The sequence below is a fragment of the Sorex fumeus genome, unplaced genomic scaffold, assembly GCF_029834395.1.
Source record: "Sorex fumeus unplaced genomic scaffold, SorFum_2.1 ptg000006l, whole genome shotgun sequence".
NCBI lineage: Eukaryota > Metazoa > Chordata > Mammalia > Eulipotyphla > Soricidae > Sorex > Sorex fumeus.
Window position 1 is genome coordinate 11,222,670 of NW_026606063.1, and position 15,758 is coordinate 11,238,427.

Here is a 15,758-nt window from a genome sequence, read left to right on the forward strand (position 1 = left end):
ATTTGCACCAAAAAAAGAAAAATAAAAAGATTATCATGTCATAATTCAAATACTTTTTTGTCTTATTTTGTTTTGTTTTGTTTTGCAGGGCAATGCCTGGTGATGCTCACAGTCACAGTCACAGTCCTCCCATTGTTCATCAATTTGCTCGAGCGGGCCCAGTAATGTCTCCATTGTGAGACTTTTGTTGTTACTGTGTTTGGCATACTGAATACGTCACAGGTAGCTTGCCAGGCTCTGCCGTGCAGGCAAGATACTCTCGGTAGCTTGCCGGGCTCTCCGAGAGGGGTGGAGGAATCGAACTCAGGTCGGCCATGTTGGCTGCGTGTAAGGCAAACGCCCTACCACTGTGCTATCGCTCCAGCCCTGGTGATGCTCAGGGGACCACAAATCTTGTGTATTTAACACTGATGCCTAGACACTGGGGATCAAACCCAGGGCAGCTGCGTGAAAGGAAAACACCCTACCCGCTGTACCATCTTACCAGCTCCTCAAATATTTAATAATAATTAAAAAAAATTTTCATGTTGGGCTCATGCTTACCGTGTCCAGTTTTGATCCCTGGCATCACGCAGTCTCCCTTAGCACCACTGCGCGTGGCCCTGGTGACCCTCAGCACTGCCGGGGAGCCCCCCACAACAATATCAACTCATTTTGAAGTTTTATCGAACATGGGGACTTTGGGGAGAAACGCTAGGGAGGAAGCCTAAGTTCAATTTACTTTTTTGGAGGTTTTTTTCTTTTTTTTGGTGGGGGGTGGCTTTTGACTTGGGGGACACACCCCAGTGGAATGAAGCCACACCTAGCTACACCTGGCTTTCGCCAAGAGGTCACTTCTAGCAGTGTTCAGGGAAGCAGGCAGCAAGAAGGAAGAAACTCAGGCCCCCTGCAAGCAAAGTGTGAAGGGTCGGCCTATGGCGCTAACTCTCTGGTTGCTGCCTCCTATTTTAAAAGTGAATAAACAGAAGACATTCTGCTGTCCAACCGACTCACAGCAGGTCCCTTTAAAAGTCTATCGAGTACAAGCAGTTTAAGAGCCATAAAAATATGACTACTCTTTTATACAGCCCCATCGCTATGAAAGTATCTTCAGTGAATAAACCAAATGGGAAAAACATTTGCTTCTGATTCTTCACTCCAAACATTATTTATAAAGGTGAAAAACTGCAAACAACTCAGATGATTAAAATAAGTAGGTCAGGCTTAAGTAAACCAGGTAGTTATTAAGCAATCTCCTTGGTGGAATACTGCATAGTAATTAATCATCATAATTAGGAGACTAAGTCAAAATGCAAGTGTCTTGAGCCCTGCCCTATATTATCTCTGGCCCCAGTATTTCTTTAGTTCCAACCTCCTTACCACATTATTAGATTTGGGCAAGCAGACAGGAAGTACTGATAGAATAAATTTAATTTCTTTCCAAATTATTCTCATGAGCAGTAAAAATGTCCCAACAGTCAAAAAAAGAGGAGAGACAGAAATGGGATTATTTGGTCCTATATATTTATTTTGTCCCTGTAGGATAACACTGTTCTGTCCTTCCTGTATAGCCTCAGGTAGTTTAGGTTTATTGGGTTGCTCCCATCACAGTGCTCCCATTCCTGTGTTTATTTGTAATTTCTTTTCTTTGTGCTCTGTTGACTTGTAAATACTGTTTTTTTTCTCTTCTCCCTAAGTCTTTTGAATAGTTTACTTTAAAGCAATGTCCTTTTGTATAGACACAAGAAGACATTATGCTTTTGTAACTTGGGACTTAATTGGCTTCGAATATTATTCATTCCCGGGCATTTGCTTTCTCAACTTAAGCCTCAGTTGCCCTCACTTCCTAGCGCCCCCAAAAGCAGGGTCCTGATGAGAGAGTGGGAAGAACCAGGGCAAGTGGTAAGCTATGTGCTACCCTGGCACCAAGATGGGCCTGGCCAAAGTGCCACAATTCTTAACTATAAATTAAGAGCTTGATCATGGACAAATGCTGTCATGATCCAAAAGTAACGACAAGACTAGGACCCTGCTAGGCATAGGAAAGACTAATCTGGCCTGAGCACTGTAGTCTGAGATCGGGATGACCCCAGGAGAGCAATTCTATAAGCTTAATGCATCTCTTACTGTGTCCATACAAAATGATTAATATTATGAATGCTTATTTCCTTTGTTGGACAAGGAGAGGAGAAACACACCCATGGGATTCTGCCCTTGGGTGGGTCATCCTGCTGAAAGAGAATCTGTCCTAGAAGCAGCATCCCCTGAGGGGAAGAACTTTAACCCTATTGATTGTGCCCACACCTAGTCGTAAACCCAGTCCCTCAAGGTTTTGGGATTTAACTAGACTGTAAGAGTGGGGGGCGAGGGGGGTGGGGGTGAAGATCGAGATCCAGAGACAGAGTCAGAAGGACCAGGGATTGCAGATCGGGGCCGGGAGAGAAGGAGAGAGACAGGAGAGGTGAACAGGAGTAAGAATGGAATAAAGAGCATCTAATCAATCAACCAGCTTGGCCCTTGTGTTTTGTTCACTATCTGCCCGTGGCCCAGACCCCCCAGAACCTGGGTGGCCAGGGGAAGAGCCGTCGGGGTCACCCCCGGCCGCCCTCAGTGTTTCATACAGTTTCCACCTCTAGTTTCACATCGTTCCTTTTGGGGAGCCATACAAGAGGTCACCCTCAGTGCCCAGGGAACCACACAGTGCCAGGGACTGAGCTCACGGCTCCCCGTGCGAAGGGAATGTTTCCCCTCTCTGAGCCTCTCTTCACCACCTCAATGCCCCCATGTCTAAAATCACAAGAGTTAATATTTCTATTCACCTAGAAAATGGTTTACACTTCTACCTACTAAAAATAGGAAAAAGATTACACTGTTAGTATAATTATTCAGCTTTTAAATGATTTAAAGTTACCTGGGTTTAGTCGAGAAGCATTATCTACAATTCTACAGCATGAGTAAAAGACTCAAAATTTAAGAATGTCCCTACGCTTCTGGCTAGATTCTGCCTGTGCTCAAGCTACACTAAGCAGCGTCCGTGCAGCTGTCCCTCATCTCATTCCCACGATTTATAAAACTCCAGTGGGATCCAATTTGTTCGGGATCACTCACCACTCGCACTCCATAGTGGACGTGGGCCAGGGTGAAGGTGGCTGTCAGCATGTACAGCAGGAGGCTCTCGGTTTCGGACGAGACCCCTATGTGGACCGCTGTGACGACCAAGAAAAGAGGAAGCAGCAACCAATTCAATGTGGGACAGCGCGTCGAGCTCATCTGACAGACAATCAGCTTACACTGTAGTTTTTCAAAACGGAAAAGAAAAGGGAATGAATGGAAATTTAATTAGCCAAGCATTTCCCAAACTCGCTGCTTCAACATATAAAATCCAGGCCAGAGCAAAGGTACAGTGGGTAGGGCATTTGCCTTGCATGGGGCTGACCTGGGTGCGATCCCTGCATCCCATATGGTCTCCTGAGCACCATCAGGAGTAACTCTGGAGTACAGAGCCAGGAGTAACCCCTATGGTCAAAGCCAGGTGTGACCCACTGTAGCACTGCACTGGCCTCCCGTTGTTCATAGATTTGCTCGGTGGGCCCAGTAACGTCTCCATTGTGAGACTTGTTGTTACTGAGTCTGGCATATCAAATACGTCATGGGTAGCTTGCCAGGCTTTGCCATGCAGGCAAGATACTCTCCGTTGCTTGCCGGACTCTTCAAGAGAGGCAGAGGAATCAAACACGGGTCAGTCCGGCTGGCCGCGTGCAAGGCAAATGCCCTACCACTGTGCTCTTAGAAATTATTTTCAAGGAGTCGCTCTCTTTAAATTCCTTCTCTTCGAAAGACTGAAATAATAACAATCATTTATTCACATACAGTACCTATTCTGATGCTGTTTATTTTTTTGTTTGTGTATTTTGGGACTGTACCTGGCTGTGCTCATGGTCGTCTCCTGGAAGAGCTGGAAGAGTTTGGTTTTGGGGCCACACACCAAAAGGTGTGACCCAAAAGAAAAAAAAAAAAGATCCGCCAAGTACTTGGGCCAACACATTAAGTTCAAGAATCTCCACTGCCAAGGGCCCAGGGAGACCTTTGCCCCCAGCTTTAAAACCACAGGACCCTTCTCTGTCACACAGGGCTGGGGAGATGCTACAGAAAGAATTCTTTCCCAGGGAACACTCTGGCTAAAAGAAACCGCTCCCGTTTTAAGATTCTATGATAACAAAAAACCCAAAGAACAAAAATTTCACACAACTTCAAAACAGCCTCCCACAGGCAACCTCTCCCCAGTGAAGTTTATTCAGGTCAATGAGGAGAGGCTGCCCCCAATTCAGACTATCACACTGTCTCCTCAAAGAAAAAAAAATCCACTGGTCATTAGATCCGCAACCACTTCAAACGTATTGTCAGCAGTATTGAGTCTGAAGAGAATCTATAAATTATTCCATGAATTCTTCAGAAGACCACTAAAACAAAGAGTAAGTCATGGTTCGAAAAATACTATGCAGTTTCCAGCTTCTATTGTGTTCAAAGGGACGGATAAAATTTTCTTCATGTTTTCTTAAGTATGAACTTTTTTTTAAAATTTCTTATGCAGTAAGATACTGTATAAAGTTTCTCAAAATAGTCATGTAATCCTTATATGTATTACGTTTTTTTTTTTCTTTTTGGGTCACACCCGGCGATGCACAGGGGTTATTCCTGGCTCATTCCTGGCTCATGCACTCAGGAATTACTCCTGGCGGTGCTCGGGAGACCATATGGGATGCCGGGAATCAAACCTGGGTCAGCTGCGTGCACGGCAAACACCCTACCCGCTGTGCTATCACTCCAGCCCCGTATTACGATTTTTAAAAGAAAAGTCTTACTGTGCTATTGGCAAAGCCTGTTCCAACCATGAAGTAGAATATTCTAGGATGTCGCTCTAAAATATCTGATGGTGACCAGAAGATCCACGCTGTAGACAAAACGAATAGCAAACATGGAGAGAAGAAGGGAACCATAGCTTCATAGAACGAACCATGTTTCAAGGTGTTATTTTTATAGCTTCTGGAAAAAAAATCAAGTGATACAAAGAACATTATTACATATAAAACATGCTGCATGTGTATTTTACAATTTTCAAAGTACTTCCACGCCCTTAAACTCCTAATAACCCCCACGGTACAGGTAAAAGCAACATTATAAAACCCATTTTCCAAAGAAGTTAAATTCGACCATTCTGCTACCAAGTTGCGGGGCCCCCATTTAGATCCTCTAATCTCCCGCCCATTGTTTTCTCTGCAAACCAAACTAGCAAGTGAGTGTGAGTCTGTGTGTGTGTGTTTGGAGGGAGAAGGGATAAAGGGGATGAACAAAACCTTGTTTTTGTCCTGAGACTTTATTCTAAAGGGGAGGGGGGAGGAGGGTGCGAAGGACAAGTGAATACAAAACAATGCTAGAAGATGCCTTGATACAGAGAGTATCAGGGGACACAAAGACACACGGAACTTGGAGTGAGGGCAAAGACTGAGCACTGCTCCGGACTCCGGGGGCTCAGAGGTGATCCCACAATGGTCTGCTCCTCCAAGCCAAACCCCATGCCCCGGCCTCGGCTCTACAAGTTTCCCTGCCCTTCAGCAAGAGGTGGCCCCCAGGACCTCATCTTTAGGAGAGGACTCCAATGAACCTCTGAGGGCTCTGAGGCTGAGTTTCAGGGCTTCCATAAATAACGGGGGGATTAAATGCCAGCTACCACAGGCAGGGAAAGCTCACAGGGCTTGGTCTGACCCATCAGAGCTAAAGGACGGAGGAGGAAGAATAAGGAAGTGTCTCAAGTGGAAAGGGCAGGGGCAGGACAGAGGAGGCAAAGACGCCCGTGGTGATGGCAGTCGCATCAGCACGGCCGCGCGAAGACACGGAGACACAGTACTGCTTGGGAAAGGACACGCAGCCTTGCAGAGGCGCCTCCATCCGGCCCTACTCTGCATGCAGGAACGTCCATGTCATGCGTGTTGAGAAGAATAGGACTGAGTCCAGGGGCTGGGCCCAAACCACACAAGTTCGGGTGGGGGGGTTTATAATCATGCTAACTAAAATTATGAAATAATCAATTTATAAGGCAGACTATAATTATGATGGCACTCAACTGGATAACTGGATACCCTCCCCCCCCCACACACACACACATTCCTGGTGGATAAATTCATGATACAAAATGACAGACCAGGAGCTAGGAAGACAGCCCTAAGGCTGGAGGGCATTCTTTGCCTTTGGGAGCGCTAGGGTTAACTTTTGGTCGGCTGAGCACCATGCCAGAAGCAGGCCCAGAGAACTGCCAGGTGAGTTTCCCAAGCAAACAAGGGGTGAAGGAGATGTTTCAAAGGGTAGAGCACATGCACAGGGCCCTGAGCTCAATGCCCAGTACCACATGGCCTTCTGGGCACTACTGGTACAGCCCTGGGGAGGCCTCCCCGGGCTGAAAGGAAAAAAGGGACATTAAGAAGACTTTTTAGAGAGCCCAAAACTGTAACAAGCGAAGCAGTAGTTCGGTGCTACGGTTGCATAACGTACACCCACTGGAAGTTAGCCTGACCTCATTCTAGAGTCCAAATACGAGTTTCGAGATCTCAAAGGGTCCAGATTCCAAAAGGAAAACAGACTCAAATCCTTCTCAGTAATAATGTCTAAAGGTTTCCACATTTCTTGCCCAGAGAAGAATTGCAAAACCTACCTGAAAAAATTGGACAGACTCATTGGAAGAGTCACACATAACGCACAACCTAAAGGGAAGAATATTTGAGTTATTACAAATTATTAGTTGAACAACCTGTGATCATTTAATACACACAAAATGCATTAGATCTGTAGGCCCAAGAATGGTTAGGGTTTGGCCCCCTGCTGGCCTGAAATCAAACACATCAGAACACAACCGAGGGGCAGGGGACTCGAGCAGATTTCAGAGCCAGACTGTGCTTCTAGTCTCGGCCGAGAGGTGACTGCTGCTGAACTAAGCTGTCGGGACATCGACTTCCCCTTCTGTAAGACAGGGGTTTGAGGATTCATGAAGGAGGGCCCAGAGGACCACCGGGGCAGTACCAGAGGGGACACCATCAGCTATTTGATGGGAACAGGGAACGAGCTGGCGAAACTGCACACAGCATCCTCACAGGCCACCTTGCTTCTCTCTGTTCCTAACTGACATTCCCCGCCAGATCTTCTCCGGAGCTTCCTGGGCGGGGGGCCACCAGAGCAACCAGACCACCTCTCCGAGTTGCACTCCACGCTGCATGAGGCGGGTGGCGTAAGGAACTTTCTGCTACGCTGATTCTGGGCCTAGAAACGGTTCAATGGGCTGAGCAAATGGCGACCGGAACTGGACCTTAGGATCACACGGTCCCCTGAGCACTGCCCGGGATGACAAGCAAGCACTAAGCTGGGAGTAGGCCCTGAGCTCCAGTGGGTGTGGCCCCCAAACTAAACCAAAACACACAAAATAAAATCACCGAATTCTGTCATCTGCAAAGATGCAAATTCCTGATCGTTCTCTTTCTCACTCCAGTGAAATACATGTGCAACTTTCTCGACCCTTCAATCGGGCATATGATTGTCACTTGATATATTAACCCTAGGTGATGCACTCGATTCCCAATGAGTGGGGCTGGGTGGTGGGAGTGTCCACCGCAGTTATAAGGACCAATGGCAGAGACTGGAGTGATAGCACAGCAGGTAGGGAATTTGCCTTGCACGTGGCCGACCTGGGTTCGATCGCCAGCATCCCATATGGTCCCCCAAGCACCGCCAGGAGTAATTCCTGAATGCAGAGCCAGGAGTAACCCCTGAGCATTGCTGGGTGTGACCCAAAAAGTAAAAAAAAAAAAAAAGATCAATGGCAGAAAAGACTCCTTCAAAGCAACTGCAGAGCCAGTAAAATGGCACTCGCCTTCTCTGTGAGAAGCCTAGGTTCGATTTCTGACACCACGTCCCAGGTACTAGCAGGAGTGAACCCCCCTGGCCCCTTAGGCACAGAATTAGGAGAAAAACAAAATATAATTCCTAAGATATTTTGTTAAACTTGGATGAAAATACTAGAGCCTATCAAATAGAAATACTATCTTAAAAGACCAATTACTCTGCTCCCTCCCAAGTCCAAGCAGAACCAAGTTCCCCCAAGTGAGAAATGAGAGGAAAAGAATAAAGCTGAGATACATCCACTCTCTCTGCGTCCAGCGAGGAACACAGGACGTGTGCTGGGAGCCGAATGACAGTTCTCAAAATCACCAGCAGGCCTCGGGGTTAGAAACGGGTGAAGAAAAACTGTGCAAAGGAGTTGCTACCAAGAGGGATTTCAGTTTAAAATGTCTTCAAATAACTCTTATCTTAAATAGAGCATGTAGAAGTCTGGGCTCCGTGGGGTTGCCCAAAAGCACACTTCGGTTTCTGGCTGTCGGACAGAACCAGCGTGGTTCATGAGGTGCCACTCCTGGCCGTGCCCCAGCCCTCTGACCCATCTCTGTGGCCACAAGCACACTTTTTTTTTTTTTTTGCTTTTTGGGTCACACCCAGCAATGCTCAGGGGTTCCTCCTGGCTCTGCACTCAGGAGTTACTCCTGGCGGTGCTCAGGGGACCATACGGGATGCTGGGAATCGAACCAGTATCGGCCGCGTGCAAGGCAAATGCCCTACCCGTTGTGCTATCGCTCCAGCCCCACAAGCACACCTTTTATTTCTTCTCTAAACAGTATTTAACACACTTTCTGTAGAGCACTGAATACATACAAAACCTTCGAGCACATACATAATAAGAGAGGAAGAACCCTTCGTATGTGGATTCCTTTTCACACAGCTAGAGGAAGGCCCTAGGAAATTGAATAGATGGTGACAAGAGTGGAATCTGAAAAAAAGGACGGAGTAGATTGAGATACACACCAAAGTATGGTCAACAGAGTATTTTGGTTCTTTAAAATCCCACGCTTCCTCAGTGAACAGAAACTTCTGTTAAAACCACTAAGACAGAAAATACTTTGGGCCAGAGCGATAGTACTGTGGGGAGGGCCTTTGCCTTGCACAGTCCACTCCGGTTCGATCCCCAGCATCCCATAAGGTCCCGCAAGTTCCACCAGGAGTTAATTCCTGAGTGCAGAGCCAAAATACCAAAGCAAAACAAAACAAAAAAAAAATCTTTAAGGAAAGTGGAAAGGACAGACCACAACGAGGAACTCTTTATTCCTAGGGACACAAAGAATATGTCAGGCAAATAAAGAGCTTCTAAAAACAAAGTGAAAATTAACAACCCTATAGCAAAAATGGCCTAGAGATATTAAAAATGTACAGAAAAAAGTGCTCTTAAACACTAGAGAAGTTCATTTATAGTAAGAGACATGCCAACTAAAGCTATATAGCTATATCACTTCTTACTATTTCTGTCAGGGTGGCAAAAATTGCAGTCTGACAATCTTCCATGTTGGGAAAACTATAAATAAATGAGCCTTTTCATACACAGCTAGGGGTGGATTCAAGATCAAATAGCTCCTAAAGAAGGGTGGAGGGGAATGTTTAGTAAAATTGTATACACTGTTCTTCCCTAGTAACTCAACTCCTGGGGGCCTCTTCTGCAAAAGTGATAAAAGACACAGACATCCTATTAGACTAGTCACTGTAGCAATCTGTGTCAAACCAGAGACTGGAAATCATCCAAAAGTCCAAGGAAGACTGATAATAACTATGACCAGGCCACACGAGGGGTGGAAGAAGGAACCAGCTCCAGCGGCTCCCACTCAGCCTGGCATGTGGAGGTGCCGTACTGGACAGTCAGCACTGCAAGTCCCCTGAGCACTGCCAGGGTGAGTCTGGAGGCCCAGAGCGCTGCTAAAGCCCAAACTGCAACAGGTCAAGTGTTACCAGGAGTAGCCCGGGGCCCCCTGAGCACCCCTCACAAAAAAAAGAAACGAGACAGATCCTTGTCTGTCATTATGTAGAGATCTCCAGAGCATCACGTGAGAAAAAGCCAAGTATAAGGCTGAAGTGACAAAGCACTTGCCTTTCCTGAGAAGTGACAAAGCACTTGTCTTTCCTGAGAAAAAGCCCTGGGTCTGATCCCCTGCACAGCGGAGAAGAGTATCGTAAAACAGGGGCCAGACACTTAATATCTCGACTGCAAACCACAACACCCAAAAGGAGAGAGAGCGCAAAAGGGAATGCCCTGCCACAGAGGTGGGGTGGGGTGGAGGGGACGGGGTGGGGGTGGTGGGAAGGATGCTGGGACCATTGGTGGTGGGAAATGGGCACTGGTGGAGGGATGGGTACTCGACCATTGTATGACTGAAACGCAAGCACGAAAGTTCTAAGTCTGTAACTGTGACCCATGATGATTCACAAATAAAAAAAAAAACAAAAAACTGGAGCCAGAGAGATAGTACAGTGGGTAGGGCACTTGCTTGCATGCAGCTGACCTGAGTTTAACCCCCAGCATCCCATATGGTACCCTGAGCCCACCAGGAATGATCCCTGTAGTGCAGAACCTGGAATTACCCCCACTGGGTGTGACCCCAAAACCAAAATAAATAATATAAAACCTGGCTTGTAGTATCTGAGGGGATGATAGAGCTACACAGACACTCATATTTACTTTCTCTAAGAAAACACTCGAAAGAGAAACTGAAGAGACTAAAAACGAAATGAAACATTGATACTGAAGTGTTATCAAGAATATCCCTTTACCTACTTTTAACCCTCAGTTCTTGTCCAGCGTGGTCATTCCCAGCTGTTATTGTCATACTGGTCTCTTCTCTATCTTACCTACCCTCAGCCCCACACACTGTGGTTAGATCCAACCATAATGCCCCAAGGGGGGGGGGGGCGAGAGAGAGAGAGAGAGAGAGAGAGAGAGAGAGAGAGAGAGAGAGAGAGAGAGAGGCACCTGCCATAAGAGGCAGGCAGGGGGTGGGGGATGGGGGATGGGAGGGAACCTGGGGACACTGGTTCACTGGTACTGGGAAATGTACACTGGTGGAGGAATGGTGTTGGAACACTATATGAAATCCAACCAGGAATAGCTTTGAAAGGGTCTATCTCACAGTGATTTAATAAAAAAGTTTAAAAAAATAAAAACTGAGAATGGCTGTAAGACAGTCATAGATAAAAATCTGATAATAAAATAAAAAAGCAGGAACCTCCTTTCATTAAAACAAACAAAAAAGTCACTAAAAGAACAGATAAAGATATTGCTGCAACTCTTTGAAGACATTAGAAAATAATTAAAAGGCACACAGACTCTGGAAAAACATTTACCCGTGAAACACGAGGGCCCAGCAGTGTCTGTGGGCAGCCCAGATATGGAAAGCCGTCCTCACCACACTGAGAGGCAGATAAGAGAACTCAGAGCGGCAGAGACGCCCGAAGTTTCAGCAGGGCTTTTTTGTTTTCTTTTGTTTTGTTTGGGGAAAGAGGCACATGGGGCTGAGTTCAGGACTTACTCCTGGCTCTGCACTCAGGGATCAATCCTGGTGGGCTGGGGAAGGACCATATGGGATGTTGAGGATCAAACCCAGGACACTGCAAGGCAACTGCCCTACTAGCAGTACTATCACTCTGGCCCTGGGGGTGTTTTACAGAAAAAGAGAGGTGCAAAAGGGCCGAGATTCCAAATCTCAATGCAGCTCAAATCCCTGGCTGACAGCTGGCCAGAGACTGCCATGGGGCCGAGAGAGAAGGCAGACAGACGCGGCGAGGGGTGCCGGCCTGCTGACTGAGGGCCCTTGTGGGTCTCACCTTCCACCAAGAACAGTCCCAGTCCTGCTCCGCCACCGGGGCTTCAGAAGGCAGCAGCCTGGCTGGCTTCAGGTGTCAGAGGACACAGTGCAGCTGCCCGCCAAGCAACTAAAGAGCCAGGAGAGACGGGGCGTGCGCTGGAATGTGCGATGTGCAGGCAGGAGGCCTGGGAGTACATGGGCCTCCACTAAGAGTAGCCCCAGAGCACAGCCAGGTGTGGCTCCGAAATCAAATCTCAGAAGTGAGAGATCCAAGAGGGGGAAACCCCTGAAGCAAGGCCATCATGGGTGGGGGAGGGGCGGGGGTGAAGAACACAGTCTGAGCAGCCATGCTGCACACCTCCACACACTGACAGACAGAGAGAGAGAGAGAGAGAGAGAGAGAGAGAGAGAGAGAGAGAGAGAGTCTTTGAAGCGATTGGGCGGAAAAAGCAGTAACCGGAAATAGAACAACTGAACACAGACACCGACTATAGTACACCAGAAAGACGGACTTCTCAGTTCTGTCTAGACAAATTATCCCTCTATTAGGACAAAAATAGAGAAGTCACCAGAGTAGTCTACAATCTACTAGAATCTACAAGCATTAGCAACAACGTCCGGTTTTCAACAAGAAAACTGCCAGATATGCAAAGACAGCTTCTTTTTTTTTTAAGCGGTTAATAGAAACTGACTCCAAGTGGTCCCTGGAGAGACGGCAACAAGGGCTGAGACACACTCGGCTGACCAGAGATGTGGGAGTTGGTCCCTGGCACTGCATGACCCCCTGAGCAGCACCCTGAGTGCAGAGCCAAGAGTCACCCCTGGCCACTACCTGGTGTGGCCCACATACAGAACAAACAAACAAAAGTCCAGGAGCCACTCCACCTACTACCACCCTTTCATCATCCCTCTTGACCCAGTCACCTCACCCCCCGCAGTAGCCCTTACCAAGAAAGGTCAGTCCCAAGGCCTATCTATCTGTGTTTGCTCAAATTCTATCCTGGAGAAGCTACTTCATTTGCACAGAAACTTGTGGGCTTTCGCTTTATTTCAAAGGGAGGAAATCAGATACGTTTATAACTACGAAGCAAAGTAAGTGCCTTTTAAATTACCCAACAAACATTCAAAAATACACTCAGGTATCAGAGGATTCCCTGGTTATCTTTAAATTTGACATTTAAATTGAAATGCAGCAAATCTTCCTTGGAACAAGCTGCTTCCAATCAAAAGATTCACGACAAGGTGGGAGCCGACAAATTGCCCTTTCAGGGCAAAGAGATCCCCGCGTATACAGGTACCAAGATACGAACAGCTCAGAGAGCTCAAAATCAATCTGCGATTCATAGCAAAAGAGCCCTAACAACTCCTTTTCCCACAAATCAGTGCCCAGCTACGCCACCTAATTCCACCCCCCAGGTTCCCCGAGGGATGTTTTTGAATAAGGAAACAGCAGTAGCTGACGCGATTTTTTAATACTTCTGCACAGCTCCTTATTTAGTGCCATTCCCAGGGCCCCAGAGTGACAGCCCAGGCGCCACTCGCAGTCTGCCTTTTCTACAGAAAAGATCCTTCCCCACTGGTCAATCATTTTGTACCTTAGGCTAAAATCAAATAATAATAATAAAAAAATTATCACGGGGCAAGGCATGTGTGGGCCCTGAATACAATTTTTGGTATCACAAGAAAAAAAAAAAGCCAACATTTACTAGCATTTGGGCTGGAGCGATATCACAGCGGGTAGGGCGTTTGCCTTGCAAGCGGCCAACATGGCCAACCTGAGTTTGATTCCTCCGCCCCTCTCGGAGAGCCCGGCAAGCTACCGAGAGTATCTCGCCCGCACGGCAGAGCCTGGCAAGCTCCCCGTGACGTATTCGATATGCCAAACACAGTAACAACGAAGTCTCCAATGGAGACGTTACTGGGCCCGCTCAAGCAAATAGATGATCAATGGGAGGGCCTTTACTTACTTTACTTTTTACTTTTACTTACTAGCATTTAGTGGCATAAGAAGGTGGGCATGAGGGCCAGAGAGACAGTACAGCAGATAAGGCATTGCCTTGCACATGACCGACTCAAGTTCAATCCCTGGTACTGCGTATGGTCCCCAGAGTAAGCCCCGAGCACAGCCACGTGTGACCATTCCCCACCCCCTTCCAAAAAACATGACTATTTAAGAGGTATAGAGGTTTAATATTTGGAACAGCTACATTATAAAGTAAACTCTAAGTTTAATGTACTTTATTTCTTTCAAACTAATAATCTTCAACATGGAAACAAGCATAAAGTTTCGAACACAATGTGGCTCCTCCAATACAGTCTAGGTTAATCTGAACAGGAGGATCTATCTTCCAAGCTTCTTAAGAGCAGAAATAGGTTTGGTGCTGAGCAAAGAAACCAAAACAAAGAAATCTTATTTTTCACAAGTTCTGACTGACATTCAAAAAGGTAGTAGTGGTCCTCTGCTAGCTGGGGAACCAAGGGGAAGGAGAAGGGTATTGCGGTTTATTATAATCACACACTGGCTTTGATAACAAAGTGATGTTAAAACAGGCTTCAACATGGAGCTTCTTACCAATAATCATTGTAGTGAATAGGTCTCTATATAAGAAATTAAACAGGAAAGGTTCATACCAGGCCTCAACTCCCACAACCGCCGTCACTATGTAGACAAGAGAAATAGTCTGGAAGGAAAACACAAGACAAAAGCAGGGAGGCATTAACAGCTGGAGAGATCAAGGAGACAATAACACTTTACGGAGTATAACGCTAATCAACAGTTTGAGTATAAGTATCCTGACTTTTAAATTGTGACAAATGTCTTACCTTTAGAAAAATAATTATTTTCAGGGTTAGGAGACAGCATAGCAGTTCGGGTATGTGTCTGGCATGTGTGCAACCCAGGTTCAATCCCTGGCACCACATGGTCCCCTGAACATCACCAGGCATAGAGGAGTCCCCAAGCATTTTGGGGTGGTCTGAGTAATCCCTGATACTTTGAGGCGAGTCGGGGACCAAGAAGCACCATGTCCTTGGGCCTTTGTATTGGCCCAAACTATCAGCCAAATTGGCAGAATCTGGCCAGTGGGGCCTCCTGAGTACCATTTGAGAGTCCCCACTCGATTAAGAAAATGGGAGAGGCCAAAAGTAGTACAGGGATTACGGTCCTTGCCTTGCACACGGCTGACCCTGTTTGATGAGTCCCAATACCACAAAACAACAACAACAAAAAAAAAAACCTCGCAGACCACTGCTAGGATTGCTCCCTGAGTAGAAATAAGCCTTGAGCGTGCCAGGTGTCTGTGGCCCAAACCCTTCTCCCCACAAAAGAAAATTTTTTGAAGCCAACTGTACTTAAAGAAATTTCTAGGCAGTGTAAACAATTGATCACCAGGTGAAAGATTTTAATGTCCTTTATAAGTTGGCCAAGGCTAAAATGATCCCATCTGCTGACCCAACCCTGTTCTTCACGTAACACACTCCCACTTGACTCTTCACTGCACCTCAGTTCCTTAGCTCCAAACACGGATAATGATAACATAAAAATCTGCATTCAAAGGCAAGGAGAGTTAATAGCCTATAAGAGAATGAATCTATCTACTCACTGAGATGTTGAAAACAAGAACATCAACAATTTAATTGCAGTGTGCCTATTTTTCTTTATGAAATCAAGAGCTCAAATGAATAAAAATGTATTAATATTAAAACCTTTCAGTTCTTAAAATAGGAGGGAAGCAAACACTCTGTTGGGAGGTTTGCATAAGCCTCATTATTAAAATATTGTAAATCACAGTGGTGTTTCCAATAAAATTTAAAATAATGATGATAAAAAAGTTATACAATTTAGAAATGCTAAAACGTACACACGCACATGCACACATTCATGTCAAGTTGTAATCCCTGTGATTGTTTTCTGAGCTCTGGGTTCCATCCTCAGAACTGCCAGCCCTCCTTGGCTCCAGCACCACTGACTGCAGTCCTGGTGGCCCCCAACACCGGGACTGGCTCCAGGCCCTGGATCACTGAGTGCCCCATACCCCCCCAAAAGCACTTCCCATT

At 46.4% G+C, this 15,758-nt stretch overlaps 1 protein-coding gene across 1 annotated transcript in view; it reads right to left on the minus strand.

Annotated features, from left to right (window-relative positions):
* SELENOI (selenoprotein I) overlaps positions 1–15,758 on the minus strand; it is a 46,768-nt gene that overhangs the window by 8,181 nt on the left and 22,829 nt on the right. Inside the window, exons 6-9 of the mRNA XM_056124087.1 lie at positions 14,275–14,383; positions 6,686–6,734; positions 4,842–5,022; positions 3,088–3,270 (exon numbers count right to left, since the gene is read on the minus strand). Of these exons, the coding sequence (XP_055980062.1) occupies positions 3,088–3,270; positions 4,842–5,022; positions 6,686–6,734; positions 14,275–14,383 (522 nt within the window). The remainder of the gene's footprint in view (positions 1–3,087; positions 3,271–4,841; positions 5,023–6,685; positions 6,735–14,274; positions 14,384–15,758) is intronic.